Raw genomic sequence first — 26,866 nt, forward strand, 5'->3', positions numbered from 1 at the left:
TGGAGGACCTCACAGGTTCACGTCCCCTCGGAGTGAAGAAATTTGTCATCCCAACCTAGGCAGCAGTGATCATAATTCAGTTCGAGGGAGAGAAGGGTGGGTCTAAGCCTAGTGTATTAAACTTAAAATAAGGGCCACAGAGCTGGCTAAAGTCAGTTGGCCAATTAGGTTAAGGGATTGGTCAGCGCAGCTGCAGCGGTGGACATTTAAGGAAATATTTCAGAATAAGCCAGAGAAGGTACATCCCAGGGAGAAAGAAAGATCCCAAGGGAATGATGTACCATCCCTAGTTAAAGGTAGTATCGAATCAAAAGAATAGACGTATAATTCCACAAAGGTAAGTGGCAGGTCAGAAGATCGGTCAGAATATAATGGACAGCAAAAAAAAATGGCTAAACGGTTAACAAGGAGAGAGAGAGAAAGCTGGGTAGAGATATAAAAGCAGACAGTAAGATATTCTACAGGATTTCATAAAGGAATAGAGTGAGGAGAGCAAGCCTCGGTCCTCCAGAGAGTGAGAATGGAAGATGAGGAAGGGGCAGATGAATTGAACCGATAGTTTGCATCTGTCTTTATGATGAACAAAACAAATACCCCAGAAATAATTGTGCATCAGGAGGTGAAAGGGAGGGAGGAACGTCAAACCATTACAATCAGCAGGGAAAGGAGGGTGAGGAAGTTATTCGAATAAAAAGGGTCCTGATAGGCTTCACCCCAGGGTCTTGAAAGAAGAGGTGGCTAAGATGATAGATGATCTGCTTCTAATTTTCCAAAGCTCCCGCGGATCAGGGAAGGTCCCACTAGATCGGAAGAGAGCTAATGTAACTCCTTTATTCAAAAAGGGAGGGAGAAAGGCCAGTTAGCTTAACATCTGTCATAGGGACAATGATAGAAGCTATTATTAAAGATGTTATAGCAGGGCGCGTGGATAAACTCAAGGACAGTGGGCAGAGTCTACATGGTGTGGTGAAAGGGAAATCGTGTTCGACTAATTGAATGGAGTTTTTTGGGGAAGTAACACGTGATGTGGATGAAGGGGAACTGAACGAGGTGATCTAGGTGGATTTCCAGAAGACATTTGGTAAAGTGCCACATGAAAGATTGATACAGAAAATAAAAGCTCGTGGTGTAGGGGGTAACATATTAGCCTGGATAGAAGATTGGCTGGATAACAGGGAGAAGGGAGCAAGGCAGAAATGGGAGATAAATGTGCACTGCTGGTGCCTCTCAGTCCCCTCTCTCTAAGCAAGATATCTGTACACTGACTGGTGTCTCTCAGTCCCCCTCTCTCTCTCAGGGAGATATCTGTACACTGACTGGTGTCCCTCAGTCCCTCTCTCACTCTCAGGGAGATATCTGTACACTGACTGGTGTCTCTCCGTCCCTCTCTCTCTCAGGGAGATATCTGTACACTGACTGGTGTCTCTCAGACCCCTCTCTCTGAGGGAGATATCTGTAAACTGACTGGTGTCTCTCAGTCCCCCTCTCTCAGGGAGATATCTGTACACTGACTGGTGTCTCTCAGTCCCCCTCTCTCTCTCTCAGGGAGATATCTGTACACTGACTGGTGTCTCTAAGTCCCCCCTCTCTCTCAGGGAGATATATGTACACTGACTGGTGTCTCTCAGTCCCCCTCTCTCTCTCTCAGGGAGATATCTGTACACTGACTGGTGTGTCTCAGTCCCCTCTGTCTCTCAGGGAGATATCTGTACACTGACTGGTGTCTCTCAGTCCCCTCTCTCTCTCTCAGGGAGAGATCCGTACACTGACTGGTGTCTCTCAGTCCCCTCTCTCTCTCTCAGGGAGAGATCCGTACACTGACTGGTGTCTCTCAGTCCCCTCTCTCTCTCTCAGGGAGATATCTGTACACTGATTGGTGTCTCTCCGTCCCTCTCTCTCTCAGGGAGATAACTGTACACTGACTGGTGTCTCTCAGTCCCCTCTCTCTCAGGGAGATAAATGTACACTGAATGGTGTTTCTCTGTCCCCTCTCTCTCTCAGGGAGATAACTGTACACTGACTCGTGTCTCTCAGTCCCTCTCTCTCAGGGAGATATCTGTATACTGACTGCTGTCTCTCAGTCCCTCTCTCTCAGGGAGATATCTGTACACTGACTGGTGTCTCTCAGTCCCTCTCTCCCTCAGGGAGATATCTGTACACTGACCGGTGTCTCTCAGTCCCTCTCTCTCAGGGAGATATCTGTACACTGACTGGTGCCTCTCAGTCCCTCTCTCCCTCAGGGAGATATCTGTACACTGACTGGTGTCTCTCAGTCCCTCTCTCTCTCTCTCAGGGAGATATCTGTACACTGACTGGTGTCTCTCAGTCCCTCTCTCTCTCTCTCAGGGAGATATCTGTACACTGACTGGTGTCTCTCAGTCCCTCTCTCTCTCTCTCAGGGAGATATCTGTACACTGACTGGTGCCTCCCCTCTTTCTCAGGGAGATATCTGTACACTGACTGGTGTCTCTCAGTCCCTCTCTCTCTCTCTCAAGGAGATATTTGTACACTGTCTGGTGCCTCTCAGTCCCTCTCTCTCAGGGAGATATCTGTACACTGACTGGTGTCTCTCAGTCACTCTCTCTCTCAGGGAGATATCTGTACACTGACTGGTGCCTCTCAGTCCCCTCTCTCTCTCAGGGAGATATCTGTACACTGACTGGTGTCTCTCAGTCCCTCTCTCTCAGGGAGATATCTGTACACTGACTGGTGTCTCTCAGTCCCCTCTCTCTCTCTCAGGGAGAGATCTGTACACTGACTGGTGTCTCTCAGTCCCCTCTCTCTCTCTCAGGGAGATATCTGTACACTGATTGGTGTCTCTCAGTCCCCTCTGTCTCTCAGGGAGATATCTGTACACTGACTGGTGTCTCTCAGTCCCCTCTGTCTCTCAGGGAGACATCTGTACACTGACTGGTGTCTCTCAGTCCCCTATGTCTCTCAGGGAGATATCTGTACACTGACTGGTGTCTCTCAGTCACTCACTGTCAGGGAGATATCTGTACACTGACTGGTGTCTCTCAGTCCCTCTCTCTCAGGGAGATATCTGTACACTGACTGGTGTCTCTCAGTCCCCTCTCTCTCTCTCAGGGAGAGATCTGTACACTGACTGGTGTCTCTCAGTCCCCTCTCTCTCTCTCAGGGAGATATCTGTACACTGACTGGTGTCTCTCAGTCCCCTCTCTCTCAGGGAGATAAATGTACACTGACTGGTGTCTCTCTTTCCCCTCTCTCTCTCAGGGAGATAACTGTACACTGACTCGTGTCTCTCAGTCCCTCTCTCTCAGGGAGATATCTGTATACTGACTGCTGTCTCTCAGTCCCTCTCTCTCAGGGAGATATCTGTACACTGACCGGTGTCTCTCAGTCCCTCTCTCTCAGGGAGATATCTGTACACTGACTGGTGCCTCTCAGTCCCTCTCTCCCTCAGGGAGATATCTGTACACTGACTGGTGTCTCTCAGTCCCTCTCTCTCTCTCTCAGCGAGATATCTGTACACTGACTGGTGTCTCTCAGTCCCTCTCTCTCTCTCTCAGGGAGATATCTGTACACTGACTGGTGTCTCTCAGTCCCTCTCTCTCTCTCTCAGGGAGATATCTGTACACTGACTGGTGTCTCTCAGTCCCCTCTCTCTCTCAGGGAGATATCTGTACACTGACTGGTGTCTCTCAGTCCCTCTCTCTCTCTCAAGGAGATATTTGTACACTGTCTGGAGCCTCTCAGTCCCTCTCTCTCAGGGAGATATCTGTACACTGACTGGTGTCTCTCAGTCCCTCTCTCTCAGGGAGATATCTGTACACTGACTGGTGTCTCTCAGTCCCTCTCTCTCTCAGGGAGATATCTGTACACTGACTGGTGTCTCTCAGTCACTCTCTCTCTCAGGGAGATATCTGTACACTGACTGGTGCCTCTCAGTCCCCTCTCTCTCTCAGGGAGATATCTGTACACTGACTGGTGTCTCTCAGTCCCTCTCTCTCAGGGAGATATCTGTACACTGACTGGTGTCTCTCAGTCCCCTCTCTCTCTCTCAGGGAGAGATCTGTACACTGACTGGTGTCTCTCAGTCCCCTCTCTCTCTCTCAGGGAGATATCTGTACACTGATTGGTGTCTCTCAGTCCCCTCTGTCTCTCAGGGAGATATCTGTACACTGACTGGTGTCTCTCAGTCCCCTCTGTCTCTCAGGGAGATATCTGTACACTGACTGGTGTCTCTCAGTCCCCTCTGTCTCTCAGGGAGATATCTGTACACTGACTGGTGTCTCTCAGTCCCTCTCTCTCAGGGAGATATCTGTACACTGACTGGTGTCTCTCAGTCCCCTCTCTCTCTCTCAGGGAGAGATCTGTACACTGACTGGTGTCTCTCAGTCCCCTCTCTCTCTCTCAGGGAGATATCTGTACACTGACTGGTGTCTCTCAGTCCCCTCTCTCTCAGGGAGATAAATGTACACTGACTGGTGTCTCTCTTTCCCCTCTCTCTCTCAGGGAGATAACTGTACACTGACTCGTGTCTCTCAGTCCCTCTCTCTCAGGGAGATATCTGTATACTGACTGCTGTCTCTCAGTCCCTCTCTCTCAGGGAGATATCTGTACACTGACCGGTGTCTCTCAGTCCCTCTCTCTCAGGGAGATATCTGTACACTGACTGGTGCCTCTCAGTCCCTCTCTCCCTCAGGGAGATATCTGTACACTGACTGGTGTCTCTCAGTCCCTCTCTCTCTCTCTCAGCGAGATATCTGTACACTGACTGGTGTCTCTCAGTCCCTCTCTCTCTCTCTCAGGGAGATATCTGTACACTGACTGGTGTCTCTCAGTCCCTCTCTCTCTCTCTCAGGGAGATATCTGTACACTGACTGGTGTCTCTCAGTCCCCTCTCTCTCTCAGGGAGATATCTGTACACTGACTGGTGTCTCTCAGTCCCTCTCTCTCTCTCAAGGAGATATTTGTACACTGTCTGGAGCCTCTCAGTCCCTCTCTCTCAGGGAGATATCTGTACACTGACTGGTGTCTCTCAGTCCCTCTCTCTCAGGGAGATATCTGTACACTGACTGGTGTCTCTCAGTCCCTCTCTCTCTCAGGGAGATATCTGTACACTGACTGGTGTCTCAGTCCCTCTCTCTCTCAGGGACATATCTGTACACTGACTGGTGACTCTCAGTCCCTCTCTCTCAGGGAGATATCTGTACACTGACTGGTGTCTCTCAGTCCCTCTCTCTCTCAGGTTGATATCTGTACACTGACTGGTGTCTCTCAGTCCCTCTCTCTCAGGGAGATATCTGTACACTGACCGGTGTCTCTCAGTCCCCTCTCTCTCTCAGGGAGATATCTGTACACTGACTGCTGTCTCTCAGTCCCTCTCTCTCAGGGAGATATCTGTACACTGACTGGTGTCTCTCAGTCCCCTCTCTCTCTCTCAGGGAGATATCTGTACACTGACTGGTGCCTCTCAGTCCCTCTCTCTCTCTCTCAGGAAGATATCTGTACCCTGAATTGTGTTTCTCAGTCCCTCTCTCTCTCTCTCAGGGAGATATCTGTACACTGACTGGTGACTCTCAGTCCCTCTCTCTCTCTCAGGTTGATATCTGTACACTGACTGGTGTCTCTCAGTCCCTCTCTCTCTCTCAGGTTGATATCTGTACACTGACTGGTGTCTCTCAGTCCCTCTCTCTCTCTCAGGGAGATATCTGTACACTGACTGATGTCTCTCAGTCCCTCTCTCTCAGGGAGATATCTGTACACTGACCGGTGTCTCTCTGTCCCCTCTCTCTCTCAGGGAGATATCTGTACACTGACTGGTGTCTCTCAGTCCCCCCTCTCTCTCTCTCAGGGAGATATCTGTACACTGACTGGTGCCTCGCAGTCCCCTCTCTCTCTCTCAGGTTGATATCTGTACACTGACTGGTGCCTCGCAGTCCCCTCTCTCTCTCTCAGGTTGATATCTGTACACTGATTGGTGTCTCTCAGTCCCTCTCTCTCAGGGAGATATCTGTACACTGACTGGTGTCTCGCAGTCCCCTCTCTCTCTCTCAGGGAGATATCTGTACACTGACTGGTGTCTCTCAGTCCCTCTCTCTCAGGGAGATATCTGTACACTGACTGGTGTCTCTCAGTTCCTCTCTCTCTCAGGGAGATATCTGTACACTGACTGGTGTCTCTCAGTCCCTCTCTCTCTCAGGGAGATATCTGTACACTGACTGGTGTCTCTCAGACCCTCTCTCTCAGGGAGATATCTGTACACTGACTGGTGTCTCTCAGTCCCCTCTCTCTCTCTCAGGGAGATATCTGTACACTGACTGGTGTCTCTCAGACCCTCTCTCTCAGGGAGATATCTGTACACTGACTGGTGTCTCTCAGTCCCCTCTCTCTCTCTCAGGGAGATATCTGTACACTGACTGGTGTCTCTCAGTCCCCTCTCTCTCTCTCAGGGAGATATCTGTACACTGACTGGTGTCTCTCAGTTCCTCTCTCTCTCAGGGAGATATCTGTACACTGACTGGTGTCTCTCAGTCCCTCTCTCTCTCTCTCAGGGAGATATCTGTACACTGACTGGTGTCTCTCAGACCCTCTCTCTCTCAGGGAGATATCTGTACACTGACTGGTGTCTCTCAGTCCCTCTCTCTCAGGGAGATATCTGTACACTGACTGGTGTCTCTCAGACCCTCTCTCTCTCAGGGAGATATCTGTACACTGACTGGTGTCTCTCAGTCCCTCTCTCTCAGGGAGATATCTGTACACTGACTGGTGTCTCTCAGACCCTCTCTCTCTCAGGGAGATATCTGTACACTGACTGGTGTCTCTCAGTCCCTCTCTCTCAGGGAGATATCTGTACACTGACTGGTGTCTCTCAGCCCCTCTCTCTCAGGGAGATATCTGTACACTGACTAGTTTCTCTCAGTCCCTCTCTCTCTGTCAGGTTTATGACTGATTCCTGGATTATATTTGTGTTTTTAGATAGCCCGCTGGATCAGAGGGCTTATTTGGAGAGTGAAGATTTGCTGGAGATGGGGTTAGTATTCGTGTTTAATGCTTTAATGTGCTCGAAGTGAATGTGCTGACCGATCGCTCTCCCTCGCGCTCTTCCTCATTCTCTCCATCTCTGCCTTGCAGGGGATCCAATAACTTACAGGCCAGGCTTTGGCAAAGAAGATCGAAGATTCTACAGTCCTGTGAGAACCTGCCTCTCTCTCTCTCTCTTTCTTCATCTCACACTCTCTCCATCCCCAACTCCATCTCTCTCCCTCTGTCTCAATCTTCAGGTCACACTCTCTCCTTCCCCAACTCCATCTCTCTCTCTCTCTCTTTCTTCATCTCACACTCTCTCCTTCCCCAACTCCATCTCTCTCCCTCTCTCTCTCTCTTCATCTCACACTCTCTCCTTCCCCAACTCCATCTCTCTCCCTCTCTCTCTCTCTTCATCTCACATTCTCTCTTTCCCCAACTCCATCTCTCTCCCTCTGTCTCAATCTTCAGGTCACACTCTCTCCATCCCCAACTCCATCCCTCTCCCTCTCTCTCTCTCTTCATCTCACACTCTCTCCATCCCCAACTCCATCCCTCTCCCTCTCTCTCTCTCTTCATCTCACACTCTCTCCATCCCCAACTCCATCTCTCTCCCTCTGTCTCAATCTTCAGGTCACACTCTCTCCATCCCCAACTCCATCTCTCTCCCTCTGTCTCAATCTTCAGGTCACACTCTCTCCTTCCCCAACTCCATCTCTCTCTCTCTCTCTTTCTTCATCTCACACTCTCTCCTTCCCCAACTCCATCTCTCTCCCTCTCTCTGTCTCTTCATCTCACACTCTCTCCATCCCCAACTCCATCTCTCTCCCTCTCTCTCTCTTCATCTCACATTCTCTCCTTCCCCAACTCCATCTCTCTCCCTCTCTCTCTCTCTTCATCTCACATTCTCTCCTTCCCCAACTTCATCTCTCTCCCTCTCTCTCTCTCTTCATCTCACACTCTCTCCATTCCCCAACTCCATCTCTCTCCCTCTCTCTCTCTCTTCATCTCACACTCTCTCCATCCCCAACTCCATCTCTCTCCCTCTCTTTCTTCATCTCACAATCTCTCCATCGGCAACTCCATCTCTCTCCCTCTCTCTCTCTCTTCATCTCACACTCTCTCCATCCCCAACTCCATCTCTCTCCCTCTCTCTCTCTCTTCATCTCACACTCTCTCCATCCCCAACTCCATCTCTCTCCCTCTCTTTCTTCATCTCACAATCTCTCCATCGGCAACTCCATCTCTCTCCCTCTCTCTCTCTCTTCATCTCACACTCTCTCCATCCCCAACTCCATCTCTCTCCCTCTCTTTCTTCATCTCACAATCTCTCCATCGGCAACTCCATCTCTCTCCCTCTCTCTCTCTCTTCATCTCACACTATCTCCATCCCCAACTCCATCTCTCTTTCTTCATCTCACACTCTCTCCTTCCCCAACTCCATCTCTCTCCCTCTCTCTCTCTCTTCATCTCACACTCTCTCCATCCCCAACTCCATCCCTCTCCCTCTCTCTCTCTCTTCATCTCACATTCTCTCCATCCCCAACGCAATCTCACTCCCTTTCTGTCCCTCTCCCCATCACCAAATCTCTCTCACTCCCCACCCAGTCTCTCCCCACCGTGTCTCTCCCCACCCAGTCTCTCCCCACACCAGTCTAACCCCACCCCAGTCTAACCCCACCCCAGTCTCTCCCCACCCCAGTCTAACCCCACCCCAGTCTAACCCCACCCCAGTCTCTCCCCACCCCAGTCTCTCCCCACCCCAGTCTAACCCCACCCCAGTCTCTCCCCACCACAGTCTAACCCCACCCCAGTCTAACCCCACCCCAGTCTAACCCCACCCCAGTCTAACCCCACCCCAGTCTCTCCCCACCCCAGTCTAACCCCACCCCAGTCTAACCCCACCCCAGTCTAACCCCACCCCAGTCTCTCCCCACCCCATTCTAACCCCACCCCAGTCTCTCCCCACCCCAGTCTAACCCCACCCCAGTCTAACCCCACCCCAGTCTAACCCCACCCCAGTCTAACCCCACCCCAGTCTAACCCCACCACAGTCTAACCCCACACCAGTCTCTCCCCACCCCAGTCTCTCCCCACCCCAGTCTCTCCCCACCCCAGTCTAACCCCACCCCAGTCTAACCCCACCCCAGTCTAACCCCACCCCAGTCTCTCCCCACCCCAGTCTCTCCCCACCCCAGTCTAACCCCACCCCAGTCTAACCCCACCCCAGTCTCTCCCCACCCCAGTCTAACCCCACCCCAGTCTAACCCCACCCCAGTCTCTCCCCACCCCAGTCTCTCCCCACCCCAGTCTAACCCCACCCCAGTCTAACCCCACCCCAGTCTAACCCCACCCCAGTCTAACCCCACCCCAGTCTCTACCCACCCCAGTCTAACCCCACCCCAGTCTAACCCCACCCCAGTCTAACCCCACCCCAGTCTAACCCCACCCCAGTCTAACCCCACCCCAGTCTCTCCCCAGCCAGTCTCTCCCCACCCCAGTCTCTCCCCACCCCAGTCTAACCCCACCCCAGTCTAACCAAACCCCAGTCTCACCCCACCCCAGTCTCTCCCCACCCCAGTCTAACCCCACCCCAGTCTAACCCCACCCCAGTCTAACCCCACCCCAGTCTAACCCCACCCCAGTCTAACCCCACCCCAGTCTCTCCCCTCCCCAGTCTAACCCCACCCCAGTCTAACCCCACCCCAGTCTCTCCCCACCCCAGTCTAACCCCACCCCAGTCTAACCCCACCCCAGTCTAACCCCACCCCAGTCTAACCCCACACCAGTCTCTCCCCACCCCAGTCTCTCCCCACCGTGTCTCTCCCCACCCAGTCTCTCCCCACCCAGTCTCTCCCCACCGTGTCTCTCCCCACCCAGTCTCTCCCCACCCCAGTCTAACCCCACCCCAGTCTAACCCCACCCCAGTCTAACCCCACCCCAGTCTCTCCCCACCACAGTCTAACCCCACCCCAGTCTAACCCCACCCCAGTCTCACCCCACCCCAGTCTCTCCACACCGCAGTCTAAACCCACCCCAGTCTAACCCCACCCCAGTCTCTCCCCACCCCAGTCTCTCCCCACCCCAGTCTAAACCCACACCAGTCTCTCCCCACCCCAGTCTAACCCCACCCCAGTCTAACCCCACCCAAGTCTAACCCCACCCCAGTCTAACCCCACCCCAGTCTAACCCCACCCCAGTCTAACCCCACCCCAGTCTAACCCCACCCCAGTCTAACCCCACCCCAGTCTCTCCCCACCCCAGTCTAACCCCACCCCAGTCTAACCCCACACCTGTCTAACCCCACCCCAGTCTAACCCCACCCCAGTCTAACCCCACCCCAGTCTAACCCCACCCCAGTCTCACCCCACCCCAGTCTCTCCACACCCCAGTCTAACCCCACCCCAGTCTAACCCCACCCCAGTCTAATCCCACCCCAGTCTAAACCCACCCCAGTCTAACACCACCACAGTCTAACCCCACCCCAGTCTCTCCCCACCCCAGTCTCTCCCCACCCCAGTCTAACCCCACCCCAGTCTAACCCCACCCCAGTCTAACCCCACCCCAGGCTCTCCCCACCCCAGTCTAACCCCACCCCAGTCTAACCCCACCCCAGTCTAACCCCACCCCAGTCTCTCCCCACCCCAGTCTCTCCCCACCCCAGTCTAACCCCACCCCAGTCTAACCCAACCCCAGTCTAACCCCACCCCAGTCTAACCCCACCCCAGTCTCTCCCCACCCCAGTCTAACCCCACCCCAGTCTAACCCCACCCCAGTCTAACCCCACCCCAGTCTCTCCCCACCCCAGTCTAACCCCACCCCAGTCTAACCCCACCCCAGTCTAACCCCACCCCAGTCTCTCCCCACCCCAGTCTAACCCCACCCCAGTCTAACCCCACCCCAGTCTAACCCCACCCCAGTCTCTCCCCACCCCAGTCTCTCCCCACCCCAGTCTAACCCCACCCCAGTCTAACCCCACCCCAGTCTAACCCCACCCCAGTCTCTCCCCACCCCAGTCTAACCCCACCCCAGTCTAACCCCACCCCAGTCTCTCCCCACCCCAGTCTCTCCACAGCCCAGTCTAACCCCACCCCAGTCTAATCCCACCCCAGTCTCTACCCACCCCAGTCTCTCCCCACCCCAGTCTAACCCCACCCCAGTCTCTCCCCACCCCAGTCTAACCCCACCCCAGTCTCTCCCCACCCCAGTCTCTCCCCACCCCAGTCTAACCCCACCCCAGTCTAACCCCACCCCAGTCTAACCCCACCCCAGTCTCTCCCCACCCCAGTCTAACCCCACCCCAGTCTAACCCCACCCCAGTCTAACCCCACCCCAGTCTCTCCCCACCCCAGTCTAACCCCACCCCAGTCTAACCCCACCCCAGTCTAACCCCACCCCAGTCTCTCCCCACCCCAGTCTAACCCCACCCCAGTCTAACCCCACCCCAGTCTAACCCCACCCCAGTCTAACCCCACCCCAGTCTAAACCCACCCCAATCTAACCCCACCCCAGTCTCTCCCCACTCCAGTCTAACCCCACCCCAGTCTAACCCCACCCCAGTCTCTCCCCACCCCAGTCTAACCCCACCCCAGTCTCTCCCCACCCCAGTCTCTCCCCACCCCAGTCTCTCCTCACCCCAGTCTAACCCCACCCCAGTCTAACCCCACCCAGTCTCTCCCCACCCCAGTCTAACCCCACCCCAGTCTCTCCCCACCCCAGTCTAACCCCAATCCAGTCTAACCCCACCCCAGTCTCTCCCCACCCCAGTCTAACCCCACCCCAGTCTAACCCCACCCCAGTCTCTCCCCACCCCAGTCTCTCCCCACTCCAGTCTAACCCCACCCCAGTCTAACCCCACCCCAGTCTCTCCCCACCCCAGTCTCTCCCCACCCCAGTCTCTCCCCACCCCAGTCTAACCCCACCCCAGTCTAACCCCACCCCAGTCTAACCCCACCCCAGTCTAACCCCAACCCAGTCTCTCCCCACCCCAGTCTCTCCCCACCCCAGTCTAACCCCACCCCAGTCTAACCCCACCGCACTCTAACCCCACCCCAGTCTAACCCCACCCCAGTCTCTCCCCACCCCAGTCTCTCCCCACCCCAGTCTAACCCCACCCCAGTCTAACCCCAACCCAGTCTAACCCCACCCCAGTCTAACCCCACCCCAGTCTCTCCCCACCCCAGTCTAACCCCACCCCAGTCTAACCCCACCCCAGTCTAACCCCACCCCAGTCTAACCCCACCCCAGTCTAACCCCACCCCAGTCTCTCCCCACCCCAGTCTCTCCCCACCCCAGTCTAACCCCACCCCAGTCTAACCCCACCCCAGTCTAACCCCACCCCAGTCTCTACCCACCCCAGTCTCTCCCCACCCCAGTCTAACCCCACCCCAGTCTAACCCCACCCAAGTCTAACCCCACCCCAGTCTCTCCCCACCCCAGTCTAACCAAACCCCAGTCTAACCCCACCCCAGTCTAACCCCACCCCAGTCTAACCCCACCCCAAACTCTCCCCACCCCAGTCTAACCCCACCCCAGTCTCTCCCCACCCCAGTCTAACCCCACCCCAGTCTAACCCCACCCAAGTCTAACCCCACCCCAGTCTCTCCCCACCCCAGTCTAACCCCACCCCAGTCTAACCCCACACCAGTCTAACCCCACCCCAGTCTCTCCCCTCCCCAGTCTAACCCCACCCCAGTTTCTCCCCACCCAAGTCTAACCCCACCCCATTCTAACCCCACCCCAGTCTAAACCCACCCCAGTCTCTCCCCACCACAGTCTCTCCCCACCCCAGTCTAACCACACCCCAGTCTCTCCCCACCCCAGTCTAACCCCACCCCAGTCTAACCCCACCCCAGTCTAACCCCACCCCAGTCTAACCCCACCCCAGTCTAACCCCACCCCAGTCTCTCCCCACCCCAATCTAACCCCACCCCAGTCTAAACCCACCCCAGTCTAACCCCACCCCAGTCTAACCCCACCCCAGTCTTACCCCACCCCAGTCTAAACCCACCCCAGTCTAAACCCACCCCAGTCTAAACCCACCCCAGTCTCTCCCCACCCCAGTCTCTCCCCACCCCAGTCTAACCCCACACCAGACTAACCCCACCCCAGTCTAACCCCACCCCATTCTAACCCCACCCCAGTCTCTCCCCACCCCAGTCTCTCCCCACCCCAGTCTAACCCCACCCCAAACTCTCCCCACCCCAGTCTAACCCCACCCCAGTCTCTCCCCACCCCAGTCTAACCCCACCCCAGTCTAACCCCACCCAAGTCTAACCCCAGCCCAGTCTCTCCCCACCCCAGTCTAACCCCACCCCAGTCTAACCCCACACCAGTCTAACCCCACCCCAGTCTCTCCCCTCCCCAGTCTAACCCCACCCCAGTTTCTCCCCACCCAAGTCTAACCCCACCCCATTCTAACCCCACCCCAGTCTAAACCCACCCCAGTCTCTCCCCACCACAGTCTCTCCCCACCCCAGTCTAACCACACCGCAGTCTCTCCCCACCCCATTCTAACCCCACCCCAGTCTAACCCCACCCCAGTCTAACCCCACCCCAGTCTAACCCCACCCCAGTCTAACCCCACCCCAGTCTCTCCCCACCCCAGTCTAACCCCACCCCAGTCTCTCCCCACCCTAGTTTAACCCCACCCCAGTCTAACCCCACCCCAGTCTAACCCCACCCCAGTCTAACCCCACCCCAGTCTAACCCCACCCCAGTCTAACCCCACACCAGTCTCTCCCCACCCCAGTCTAACCCCACCCCAGTCTAACCCCACCCCAGTCTAACCCCACCCCAGTCTCTCCCCACCCCAGTCTCTCCCCACCCCAGTCTAACCCCACCCCAGTCTCTCCCCACCCCAGTCTAACCCCACCCCAGTCTAACCCCACCCCAGTCTAACCCCACCCCAGTCTAACCCCCCCCAGGCTAACCCCACCCCAGTCTAACCCCACCCCAGTCTAACCCCACCCCAGTCTAACCCCACCCCAGTCTAACCGCACCCCAGTCTAACCCCACCCCAGTCTAACCCCACCCCAGTCTCTCCCCACCCCAGTCTCTCCCCACCCCAGTCTAACCCCACCCCAGTCTAACCCCACCCCAGTCTCTCCCCACCCCAGTCTCTCCCCACCCCAGTCTAACCCCACCCCAGTCTAACCCCACCCCAGTCTAACCCCACCCCAGTCTAACCCCACCCCAGTCTAACCCCACCCCAGTCTCTCCCCACCCCAGTCTAACCCCACCCCAGTCTAACCCCACCCCAGTCTCTCCCCACCCCAGTCTAACCCCACCCCAGTCTAACCCCACCCCAGTCTCTCCCCACCCCAGTCTAACCCCACCCCAGTCTAACCCCACCCCAGTCTCTCCCCACCCCAGTCTAACCCCACCCCAGTCTAACCCCACCCCAGTCTAACCCCACCCCAGTCTCTCCCCACCCCAGTCTAACCCCACCCCAGTCTCTCCCCACCCCAGTCTAACCCCACCCCAGTCTAACCCCACCCCAGTCTCTCCCCACCCCAGTCTAACCCCATCCCAGTCTCTCCCCACCACAGTCTAACCCCACCCCAGTCTAACCCCACCCCAGTCTCTCCCCACCCCAGTCTAACCCCACCCCAGTCTAACGCCACCCCAGTCTCTCCCCACCCCAGTCTCTCCCCACCCCAGTCTAACCCCACCCCAGTCTAAACCCACCCCAGTCTCTCCCCACCCCAGTCTCTCCCCACCCCAGTCTCTCCCCACCCCAGTCTAACCCCACCCCAGTCTAACCCCACCCCAGTCACTCCCCACCCCAGTCTAACCCCACCCCAGTCTAACCCCACCCCAGTCTCTCCCCACCCCAGTCTAACCCCACCCCAGTCTCTCCCCACCACAGTCTAACCCCACCCCAGTCTCTCCCCACCCCAGTCTAACCCCACCCCAGTCTCTCCCCACCCCAGTCTCTCCCCACCCCAGTCTCTCCCCACCCCAGTCTAACCCCACCCCAGTCTAACCCCACCCCAGTCTCTCCCCACCCCAGTCTAACCCCACCCCAGTCTCTCCCCACCCCAGTCTAACCCCACCCCAGTCTAACCCCACCACAGTCTAACCCCACCCCAGTCTAACCCCACCCCAGTCTAACCCCACCCAGTCTAACCCCACCCCAGTCTAACCCCACCTCAGTCTAACCCCACCCCAATCTAACCCCACCCCAGTCTAACCCCACCACAGTCTAACCCCACCCCAGTCTCTCCCCACCCCAGTCTAACCCCACCCCAGTCTCTCCCCACCCCATTCTAAACCCACCCCAGTCTAACCCCACCCCAGTCTCTCCCCACCCCAGTCTAACCCCACCCCAGTCTAACCCCACCCCTGTCTAACCCCACCCCAGTCTAACCCCACCCCAGTCTCTCCCCACCCCAGTCTCTCCCCACCCCAGTCTCTCCCCACCCCAGTCTAACCCCACCCCAGTCTAACCCCACCCCAGTCTCACCCCACCCCAGTCTAACCCCACCCCAGTCTAACCCCACCCCAGTCTAACCCCACCCCAGTCTCTCCCCACCCCAGTCTAACCCCACCCCAGTCTCTCCCCACCCCAGTCTAACCCCACCCCAGTCTAACCCCACCCCAGTCTCTCCCCACCCCAGTCTAACCCCACCCCAGTCAAACCCCACCCCAGTCTAACCCCACCCCAGTCTAACCCCACCCCAGTCTAACCCCACCCCAGTCTCTCCCCACCCCAGTCTAACCCCACCCTAGTCTAACCCCACCCCAGTCTCTCCCCACCCCAGTCTAACCCCACCCCAGTCTAACCCCACCCTAGTCTAACCCCACCCCAGTCTAACCCCACCCCAGTCTAACCGCACCCCAGTCTCTCCCCACCCCAGTCTAACCCCACCCCAGTCTCTCCCCACCCCAGTCTCTCCCCACCCCAGTCTAACCCCACCCCAGTCTAACCCCACCCCAGTCTCTCCCCACCCCAGTCTCTCCTCACCCCAGTCTAACCCCACCCCAGTCTAAACCCACCCCAGTCTAACCCCACCCCAGTCTCTCCCCACCCCAGTCTAACCCCACCCCAGTCTAACCCCACCCCAGTCTAACCCCACCCCACTCTCTCCCCACCCCAGTCTAACCCCACCACAGTCTAACCCCACCCCAGTCTAACCCCACCCCAGTCTAACCCCACCCCAGTCTAACCCCACCCCAGTCTAACCCCACCCCAGTTTAACCCCACCCCAGTCTCTCCCCACCCCAGTCTCTCCCCACCCCAGTCTAACCCCACCCCAGTCTAACCCCACCCCAGTCTAACCCCACCCCAGTTTAACCCCACCCCAGTCTCTCCCCACCCCAGTCTCTCCCCACCCCAGTCTAACCCCACCCCAGTCTAACCCCACCCCATTCTCTCCCCACCCCAGTCTAACCCCACCCCAGTCTAACACCACCCCAGTCTCTCCCCAACCCAGTCTCTCCCCACCCCAGTCTAAACCCACCCCAGTCTAAACCCACCCCAGTCTCTCCCCACCCCAGTCTCTCCCCACCCCAGTCTAACCCCACCCCAGTCTAACCCCACCCCAGTCTAACCCCACCCCAGTCTCTCCCCACACCAGTCTAACCCCACCCCAGTCTAACCCCACCCCAGTCTAACCCCACCCCAGTCTCTCCCCACCCCAGTCTAACCCCACCCTAGTCTAACCCCACCCCAGTCTCTCCCCACCCCAGTCTAACCCCACCCCAGTCTAACCCCACCCCAGTCTAACCCCACCCCAGTCTAACCCCACCCCAGTCTAACCCCACCCCAGTCTAACCCCACCCTAGTCTCTCCCCACCCCAGTCTAACCCCACCCCAGTCTCTCCCCACCCCAGTCTAACCCCACCCCAGTCTAACCCCACCCCAGTCTAACCCCACCCCAGTCTAACCCCACCCCAGTCTCTCCCCACCCCAGTCTAACCCCACCCCAGTCTAACTCCACCCCAGTCTAACCCCACCCCAGTCTAACCCCACCCCAGTCTAACCCAACCCCAGTCTCTCCCCACCCCAGTCTCTCCCCACCCCAGTCTAACCCCACCCCAGTCTAACCCCACCCCAGTCTAACCCCACCCTAGTCTAACCCCACCCCAGTCTAACCCCACCCCAGTCTAACCCCAACCCAGTCTAACCCCACCCCAGTCTAACCCCACCCCAGTCTCTCCCCACCCCAGTCTAACGCCACCCCAGTCTAACCCCACCCCAGTCTAAACCCACCCCAGTCTAACACCACCCCAGTCTAACCCCACCCCAGTCTAACCCCACCCCAGTCTAACCCCACCCCAGTCTAACCCCACCCCAGTCTCTCCCCACCCCAGTCTAACCCCCCCCAGTCTAACCCCACCCCAGTCTAACCCCACCCCAGTCTAACCCCACCCCAGTCTAACCCCACCCCAGTCTAACCCCACCCCAGTCTAACCCCACCCCAGTCTCTCCCCACCCCAGTCTAACCCCACCCCAGTCTCTCCCCACCCCAGTCTCTCCCCACCCCAGTCTAACCCCACCCCAGTCTAAACCCACCCCAGTCTAACCCCACCCCAGTCTCTCCCCACCCCAGTCTAACCCCACCCCAGTCTCTCCCCACCCCAGTCTCTCCCCACCCCAGTCTAACCCCACCCCAGTCTAACCGCACCCAAGTCTAACCCCACCCCAGTCTAACCCCACCCCAGTCTCTCCCCACCCCAGTCTCTTCCCACCCCAGTCTAACCCCACCCCAGTCTCTCCCCACCCCAGTCTAACCCCACCCCAGTCTAACCCCACCCCAGTCTCTCCCCACCCCAGTTTCTCCCCACCCCATTCTAACCCCACCCCAGTCTAACCCCTCCCCAGTCTAACACCACCCCAGTCTAACCCCACCCCAGTCTAACCCCTCCCCAGTCTCTCCCCACCCCAGTCTAACCCCACCCCAGTCTCTCCCCACCCCAGTCTAACCCCACCCAAGTCTCTCCCCACCCCAGTCTAACCCCACCCAAGTCTCTCCCCACCCCAGTCTAACCCCACCCCAGTCTAACCCCACCCCAGTCTAACCCCACACCAGTCTAACCCCACCCCAGTCTCTCCCCACCCCAGTCTAACCCCACCCCAGTCTCTCCCCACCCCAGTCTAACCCCACCCCAGTCTAACCCCACACCAGTCTAACCCCACCCCAGTCTCTCCCCACCCCAGTCTAACCCCACCCCAGTCTCTCCCCACCCCAGTCTAACCCCACCCCAGTCTAACCCCACCCCAGTCTAACCCCACCCCAGTCTAACCCCACCCCAGTCTAACCCCACCCAAGTCTCTCCCCACCCCAGTCTAACCCCACCCCAGTCTAACCCCACCCCAGTCTAACCCCACACCAGTCTAACCCCACCCCAGTCTCTCCCCACCCCAGTCTAACCCCACCCCAGTCTCTCCCCACCCCAGTCTAACCCCACCCCAGTCTAACCCCACCCCAGTCTCTCCCCACCCCAGTCTAACCCCACGCCAGTCTAACCCCACCCCAGCCTAAACCCACCCCAGTCTAACCCCACCCCAGTCTCTCCCCACCCCAGTCTAACCCCACCCCAGTCTAACCCCACCCCAGTCTAACCCCACCACAGTCTAACCCCACCCCAGTCTAACCCCACCCCAGTCTCTCCCCACCCCAGTCTAAACCCACCCCAGTCTAACCCCACCCCAGTCTAACCCCACCCCAGTCTCTCCCCACCCCAGTCTCTCCCCACCCCAGTCTAACCCCACCCAAGTCTAACTCCACACCAGTCTAACCCCACCCCAGTCTAAGCCCACCCCAGCCTAACCCCACCCCAGTCTAACCCCACCCCAGTCTAACCCCACGCCAGTCTAACCCCACCCCAGTCTCTCCCCACCCCAGTTTAACCCCACCCCAGTCTAACCCCACCCCAGTCTAACCCCACCCCAGTCTCTCCCCACCCCAGTCTCTCCCCACCCCAGTTTAACCCCAACCCAGTCTAACCCCACCCCAGTGTAACCCCACCCCAGTCTAACCCCACCCCAGTCTCTCCCCACCCCAGTCTAACCCCACCCAGTTCTAAACCCACCCCAGTCTAACCCCACCCCAGTCTAACCCCACCCCAGTCTAACCCCACCCCAGTCTAACCCCACCCCAGTCTAACCCCCGCCCCAGTCTAACCCCACCCCAGTCTTACCCCACCCCAGTCTAACCCCACCCCAGTCTAACCCCACCCCAGTCTAACCACCCCCCAGTCTAACCCCACCCCAGTCTAACCCCACCCCAGTCTAACACCACCCCAGTCTAAGCCCAACCCAGTCTAACCCCACCCCAGTCTCTCCCCACCCCAGTCTCTCCCCACCCCAGTCTAACCCCACCCCAGTCTCTCCCCACCCCAGTCTAACCCCACCCCAGTCTAACCCCACCCCAGTCTCTCCCCACCCCAGTCTAACCCCACCCCAGTCTAACCCCACCCCAGTCTATCCCCACCCCAGTCTCTCCCCACCCCAGTCTAACCCCACCCCAGTCTCTCCCCACCCCAGTCTAACCCCACCCCAGTCTAACCCCGCCCCAGTCTCTCCCCACCCCAGTCTAACCCCACCCCAGTCTAACCCCACCCCAGTCTAACCCCACCCCAGTCTAACCCCACCCCAGTCTAACCCCACCCCAGTCTCTCCCCAACCCAGTCTCTCCCCACCCCAGTCTAACACCACCCCAGTCTCTCCCCACCCCAGTCTAACCCCACCCCAGTCTCTCCCCACCCCAGTCTAACCCCACCCCAGTCTCTCCCCACCCCTGTCTAACCCCACCCCAGTCTCTCCCCACCCCAGTCTAACCCCACCCCAGTCTCTCCCCACCCCAGTCTAACCCCACCCCAGTCTAACCCCACCCCAGTCTAACCCCACCCCAGTCTAACCCCACCCCAGTCTAACCCCACCCCAGTCTAACCCCACCCCAGTCTCTCCCCACCCCTGTCTCTCCCCACCCCAGTCTAACCCCACCCCAGTCTAACCCCACCCCAGTCTAACCCCACCCCAGTCTAACCCCCCCCAGTCTAACCCCACCCCAGTCTAACCCCACCCCAGTCTAACCCCTCCCCAGTCTAACCGCACCCCAGTCTAAACCCACCCCAGTCTAACCCCACCCCAGTCTCTCCCCACCCCAGTCTAACCCCTCCCCAGTCTAACCCCACCCCAGTCTAACCCCACCCCAGTCTAACCCCTCCCCAGTCTAACCTCACCCCAGTCTAAACCCACCCCATTCTAACCCCACCCCAGTCTCTCCCCACCCCAGTCTAACCCCACCCCAGTCTAACCCCACCCCAGTCTAACCCCACCCCAGTCCAACCCCACCCCAGTCTCTCCCCACCCCAGTCTAACCCCACCCCAGTCTAACCCCACCCCAGTCTAACCCCACCCCAGTCTAACCCCACCCCAGTCTAACCCCAACCCAGTCTAACCCCACCCCAGTCTAACCCCACCCCAGTCTCTCCCCACCCCAGTCTAACCCCACCCCAGTCTAACCCCACCCCAGTCTAACCCCCCCCCAGTCTAACCCCACCACAGTCTCTCCCCACCCCAGTCTCTCCCCACCCCAGTCTAACCCCACCCCAGTCTAACCCCACCCCAGTCTAAACCCACCCCAGTCTCTCCCCACCCCAGTCTAACCCCACCCCAGTCTAACCCCACCCCAGTCTAACCCCCCCCCAGTCTAACCCCACCCCAGTCTCTCCCCACCCCAGTCTCTCCCCACCCCAGTCTAACCCCACCCCAGTCTAACCCCAACCCAGTCTAACCCCACCCCAGTCTAACCCCACCCCAGTCTAACCCCACCCCAATCTAACCCCAACCCAGTCTAACCCAACCCCAGTCTAACCCCACCCCAGTCTAACCCCACCCCAGTCTAACCCCACCCCAGTCTCTCCCCACCCCAGTCTCTCCCCACCCCAGTCTCTCCCCACCCCAGTCTAACCCCACCCCAGTCTAACCCCACCACAGTCTCTCCCCACCCCAGTCTAACCCCACCCCAGTCTCTCCCCACCCCAGTCTAACCCCACCCCAGTCTAACCCCACCCCAGTCTCTCCCCACCCCAGTCTTACCCCACCCCAGTCTCTCCCCACCCCAGTCTAACCCCACCCCAGTCTCTCCCCACCCCACTCTCTCCCCACCCCAGTCTCTCCCCACCCCAGTCTCTCCCCACCCCAGTCTAACCCCACCCCAGTCTAACCCCACCCCAGTCTCGCCCCACCCCAGTCTAACCCCACCCCAGTCTCTCCCCACCCCACTCTCTCCCCACCCCAGTCTCTCCCCACCCCAGTCTCTCCCCACCCCAGTCTAACCCCACCCCAGTGTAACCCCACCCCAGTCTAACCCCACCCCAGTCTAACCCCACCCCAGTGTAACCCCACCCCAGTCTAACCCCACCCCAGTGTAACCCCACCCCAGTCTCTCCCCACCCCAGTCTCTCCCCACCCCAGTCTAACCCCAACCCAGTCTAACCCCACCCCAGTGTAACCCCACCCCAGTCTAACCCCACCCCAGTCTAACCCCACCCCAGTCTAACCCCACCCCAGTGTAACCCCACCCCAGTCTAACCCCACCCCAGTCTAAACCCACCCCAGTCTAACCCCACCCCAGTCTCTCCCCACCCCAGTCTAACCCCACCCCAGTCTAACCCCACCCCAGTCTAACCCCACCCCAGTCTAACCCCACCCCAGTCTAACCCCACCCCAGTCTCTCCCCACCCCAGTCTAACCCCACCCCAGTCTAACCCCACCCCAGTCTAACCCCACCCCAGTCTAACCACACCCCAGTCTCTCCCCACCCCAGTCTCTCCCCACCCCAGTCTAACCCCACCCCAGTCTAACCCCACCCCAGTCTAACCCCACCCCAGTCTAACCCCACCCCAGTCTCTCCCCACCCCAGTCTAACCCCACCCCAGTCTAACCCCACCCCAGTCTAACCCCACCCCAGTCTAACCCCACCCCAGTCTAACCCCACCCCAGTCTCTCCCCACCCCAGTCTAACCCCACCCCAGTCTCTCCCCACCCCTGTCTAACCCCACCCCAGTCTAACCCCACCCCAGTCTAACCCCACCCCAGTCTAACCCCACCCCAGTCTAACCCCACCCCAGTCTAACCCCACCCCAGTCTCTCCCCACCCCAGTCTCTCCCCACCCCAGTCTAAACCCACCCCAGTCTCTCCCCACCCCAGTCTAACCCCACCCCAGTCTAACCCCACCCCAGTCTAACCCCACCCCAGTCTAACCCCACCCCAGTCTCTCCCCACCCCAGTCTAACCCCACCACAGTCTAACCCCACCCCAGTCTAACCCCACCCCAGTCTAACCCCACCCCAGTCTAACCCCACCCCAGTCTAACCCCACCTCAGTCTAACCCCACCCCAGTCTCTCCCCACCCCAGTCTCTCCCCACCCCAGTCTAACCCCACCCCAGTCTAACCCCACCCCAGTCTCTCCCCACCCCAGTCTCTCCCCACCCCAGTCTAACCCCACCCCAGTCTAACCCCACCCCAGTCTAACCCCACCCCAGTCTCTCCCCACCCCAGTCTCTCCCCACCCCAGTCTAACCCCACCCCAGTCTAACCCCACCCCAGTATAACCCCACCCCAGTCTAACCCCACCCCAGTCTAACCCCACCCCAGTCTCTCCCCACCCCAGTCTAACCCCACCCCAGTCTAACCCCACCCCAGTCTAACCCCACCCCAGTCTAACCCCACCCCAGTCTAACCCCACCCCAGTCTCTCCCCACCCCAGTCTAACCCCACCCCAGTCTAACCCCACCCCAGTCTCTCCCCACCCCAGTCTAACCCCACCCCAGTCTAATCCCACCCCAGTCTAACCCCACCCCAGTCTCTCCCCACCCCAGTCTAACCCCACCCCAGTCTCTCCCCACCCCAGTCTAAACCCACCACAGTCTAACCCCACCCCAGTCTCTCCCCACCCCAGTCTCTCCCCACCCCAGTCTAACCCCACCACAGTCTAACCCCACCCCAGTCTAACCCCACCCCAGTCTCTCCCCACCCCAGTCTAACCCCACCCCAGTCTCTCCCCACCCTAGTCTCTCCCCACCCCAGTCTAACCCCACCCCAGTCTAACCCCACCCCAGTCTAACCCCACCCCAGTCTAACCCCACGCCAGTCTCTCCCCACCCCAGTCTAACCCCACCCCAGTCTAACCCCACACCAGTCTAACCCCACCCCAGTCTCTCCCCACCCCAGTCTAACCCCACCCCAGTCTAACCCCACCCCAGTCTCTCCCCACCCCAGTCTAACCCCACCCCAGTCTAACCCCACCCCAGTCTCTCCCCACCCCAGTCTAACCCCACCCCAGTCTAACCCCACCCCAGTCTCTCCCCACCCCAGTCTAACCCCACCCCAGTCTAAACCCACCCCAGTCTAACCCCACCCCAGTCTCACCCCACCCCAGTCTAACCCCACCCCAGTCTCTCCCCACCCCAGTCTAACCCCACCCCAGTCTAACCCCACCCCAGTCTAACCCCACCCCAGTCTAACCCCACCCCAGTCTCTCCCCACCCCAGTCTCTCCCCACCCGAGTCTAACCCCACCCCAGTCTAACCCCACCCCAGTCTCTCCCCACCCCAGTCTAACCCCACCACAGTCTAACCCCACCCCAGTCTAACCCCACCCCAGTCTAACCCCACCCCAGTCTAACCCCACCCCAGTCTAACCCCACCCCAGTCTAACCCCACCCCAGTCTTTCCCCACCCCAGTCTCTCCCCACCCCAGTCTAACCCCACCCCAGTCTAACCCCACCCCAGTCTCTCACCACCCCAGTCTCTCCCCACCCCAGTCTAACCCCACCCCAGTCTAACCCCACCCCAGTCTAACCCCACCCCAGTCTCTCCCCACCCCAGTCTCTCCCCACCCCAGTCTAACCCCACCCCAGTCTAACCCCACCCCAGTCTAACCCCACCCCAGTCTAACCCCACCCCAGTCTAACCCCACCCCAGTCTCTCCCCACCCCAGTCTAACCCCACCCCTGTCTAACCCCACCCCAGTCTAACCCCACCCCAGTCTAACCCCACCCCAGTCTAACCCCACCCCAGTCTCTCCCCACCCCAGTCTAACCCCACCCCAGTCTAACCCCACCCCAGTCTCTCCCCACCCCAGTCTAACCCCACCCCAGTCTAATCCCAAACCAGTCTAACCCCACCCCAGTCTCTCCCCACCCCAGTCTAACCCCACCCCAGTCTCTCCCCACCCCAGTCTAAACCCACCACAGTCTAACCCCACCCCAGTCTCTCCCCACCCCAGTCTCTCCCCACCCCAGTCTAACCCCACCCCAGTCTAACCCCACCCCAGTCTAACCCCACCCCAGTCTCTCCCCACCCCAGTCTAACCCCACCCCAGTCTCTCCCCACCCCAGTCTCTCCCCACCCCAGTCTAACCCCACCCCAGTCTCTCCACACCCCAGTCTAACCCCACCCCAGTCTAACCCCTCCCCAGTCTAACCCCACCCCAGTCTAACCCCACCCCAGTCTAACCCCACCCCAGTCTAACCCCACCCCAGTCTCTCCCCACCCCAGTCTAACCCCACCCCAGTCTAACCCCACCCCAGTCTAACACCACCCCAGTCTAACCCCACGCCAGTCTCTCCCCACCCCAGTCTAACCCCACCCCAGTCTAACCCCACACCAGTCTAACCCCACCCCAGTCTCTCCCCACCCCAGTCTAACCCCACCCCAGTCTAACCCCACCCCAGTCTCTCCCCACCCCAGTCTAACCCCACCCCAGTCTAACCCCACCCCAGTCTCTCCCCACCCCAGTCTAACCCCACCCCAGTCTAACCCCACCCCAGTCTCTCCCCACCCCAGTCTAACCCCACCCCAGTATAAACCCACCCCAGTCTAACCCCACCCCAGTCTCACCCCACCCCAGTCTAACCCCACCCCAGTCTCTCCCCACCCCAGTCTAACCCCACCCCAGTCTAACCCCACCCCAGTCTAACCCCACCCCAGTCTAACCCCACCCCAGTCTCTCCCCACCCCAGTCTCTCCCCACCCGAGTCTAACCCCACCCCAGTCTAACCCCACCCCAGTCTAACCCCACCCCAGTCTAACCCCACCCCAGTCTAACCCCACCCCAGTCTAACCCCACCCCAGTCTCTCCCCACCCCAGTCTCTCCCCACCCCAGTCTCTCCCCACCCCAGTCTAACCCCACCCCAGTCTAACCCCAGCCCAGTCTAACCCCACCCCAGTCTAACCCCACCCCAGTCTAACCCCACCCCAGTCTAACCCCATCCCAGTCTCTCCCCACCCCAGTCTAACCCCACCCCAGTCTCTCCCCACCCCAGTCTCTCCCCACCCCAGTCTAACCCCACCCCAGTCTCTCCCCACCACAGTCTCTCCGCACCCCAGTCTAAACCCCACCCCAGTCTCTCCCCACCCCAGTCTAACCCCACCCCAGTCTCTCCCCACCCCAGTCTAACCCCACCCCAGTCTAACCCCACCCCAGTCTAACCCCACCCCAGTCTCTCCCCACCCCAGTCTCTCCTCACCCCAGTCTAACCCCACCCCAGTCTAACCCCACCCCAGTCTAACCCCACCCCAGTCTAACCCCACCCCAGTCTAAACCCACCCCAGTCTAACCCCACCCCAGTCTCTCCCCACCCCAGTCTAACCCCACCCCAGTCTCTCCCCACCCCAGTCTCTCCCCACCCCAGTCTAACCCCACCCCAGTCTCTCCCCACCCCAGTCTAACCCCACCCCAGTCTAACCCCACCCCAGTCTAACCCCACCCCAGTCTCTCCCCACCCCAGTCTAACCCCACCCCTGTCTCTCCCCACCCCAGTCTCTCCCCACCCCAGTCTAACCCCACCCCAGTCTCTCCCCACCCCAGTCTAACCCCACCCCAGTCTAACCCCACCCCAGTCTAACCCCACCCCAGTCTAACCCTACCCCAGTCTCTCCCCACCCCAGTCTCTCCCCACCCCAGTCTAACCCCACCCCAGTCTAACCCCACCCCAGTCTAACCCCACCCCAGTCTAACCCCACCCCAGTCTAACCCCACCCCAGTCTAACCCCACCCCTGTCTAAACCCACCCCAGTCTAACCCCACCCCAGTCTCTCCCCACCCCAGTCTAACCCCACCCCAGTCTAACCCCACCCCAGTCTCTCCCCACCCCAGTCTAACCCCACCCCAGTCTCACCCCACCCCAGTCTCTCCCCACCCCAGTCTAACCCCACCCCAGTCTAACCCCACCCCAGTCTAACCCCACCCCAGTCTCACCCCACCCCAGTCTAACCCCACCCCAGTCTCTCCCCACCCCAGTCTAACCCCACCCCAGTCTAACCCCACCCCAGTCTAACCCCACCCCAGTCTAACCCCACCCCAGTCTAAACCCCACCCCAGTCTAACCCCACCCCAGTCTCTCCCCACCCCAGTCTAACCCCACCCCAGTCTAACCCCACCCCAGTCTAAACCCACCCCAGTCTCTCCCCACCCCAGTCTAACCCCACCCCAGTCTCTCCCCACCCCAGTCTCTCCCCACCCCAGTCTCTCCCCACCCCAGTCTAACCCCACACCAGTCTCACCCCACCCCAGCCTAACCCCACCCCAGTCTAACCCCACCCCAGTCTAACCCCACCCCAGTCTAACCCCACCCCAGTCTCTCCCCACCCCAGTCTAACCCCACCCCAGTCTAACCACCCCAGTCTCTCCCCACCCCAGTCTCTCCCCACCCCAGTCTAACCCCACCCCAGTCTCGACCCACCCCAGTCTAACCCCACCCCAGTCTAACCCCACCCCAGTCTAACCCCACCCCAGTATCTCCCCACCCCAGTCTCTCCCCACCCCAGTCTCTCCCCACCCCAGTCTAACCCCACCCCAGTCTCTCCCCACCCCAGTCTAACCCCACCCCAGTCTAACCACACCCCAGTCTCT

The 26,866-nt window shown here is 59.2% G+C and overlaps 1 protein-coding gene across 1 annotated transcript in view; it reads left to right on the forward strand.

Annotated features, from left to right (window-relative positions):
* LOC121273558 (rho guanine nucleotide exchange factor 5-like) overlaps positions 1-26,866 on the forward strand; it is a gene marked incomplete at its 3' end in the record, with an annotated part of 110,371 nt that overhangs the window by 60,917 nt on the left and 22,588 nt on the right. The window contains exons 3-4 of the mRNA XM_041180729.1: positions 6,946-7,000; positions 7,102-7,160. Coding sequence (XP_041036663.1) covers positions 6,946-7,000; positions 7,102-7,160 — 114 coding nt within the window. The remainder of the gene's footprint in view (positions 1-6,945; positions 7,001-7,101; positions 7,161-26,866) is intronic.

This window comes from Carcharodon carcharias (genome assembly GCF_017639515.1).
Source record: "Carcharodon carcharias isolate sCarCar2 chromosome 24 unlocalized genomic scaffold, sCarCar2.pri SUPER_24_unloc_8, whole genome shotgun sequence".
Classification (NCBI taxonomy): Eukaryota; Metazoa; Chordata; class Chondrichthyes; order Lamniformes; family Lamnidae; genus Carcharodon; species Carcharodon carcharias.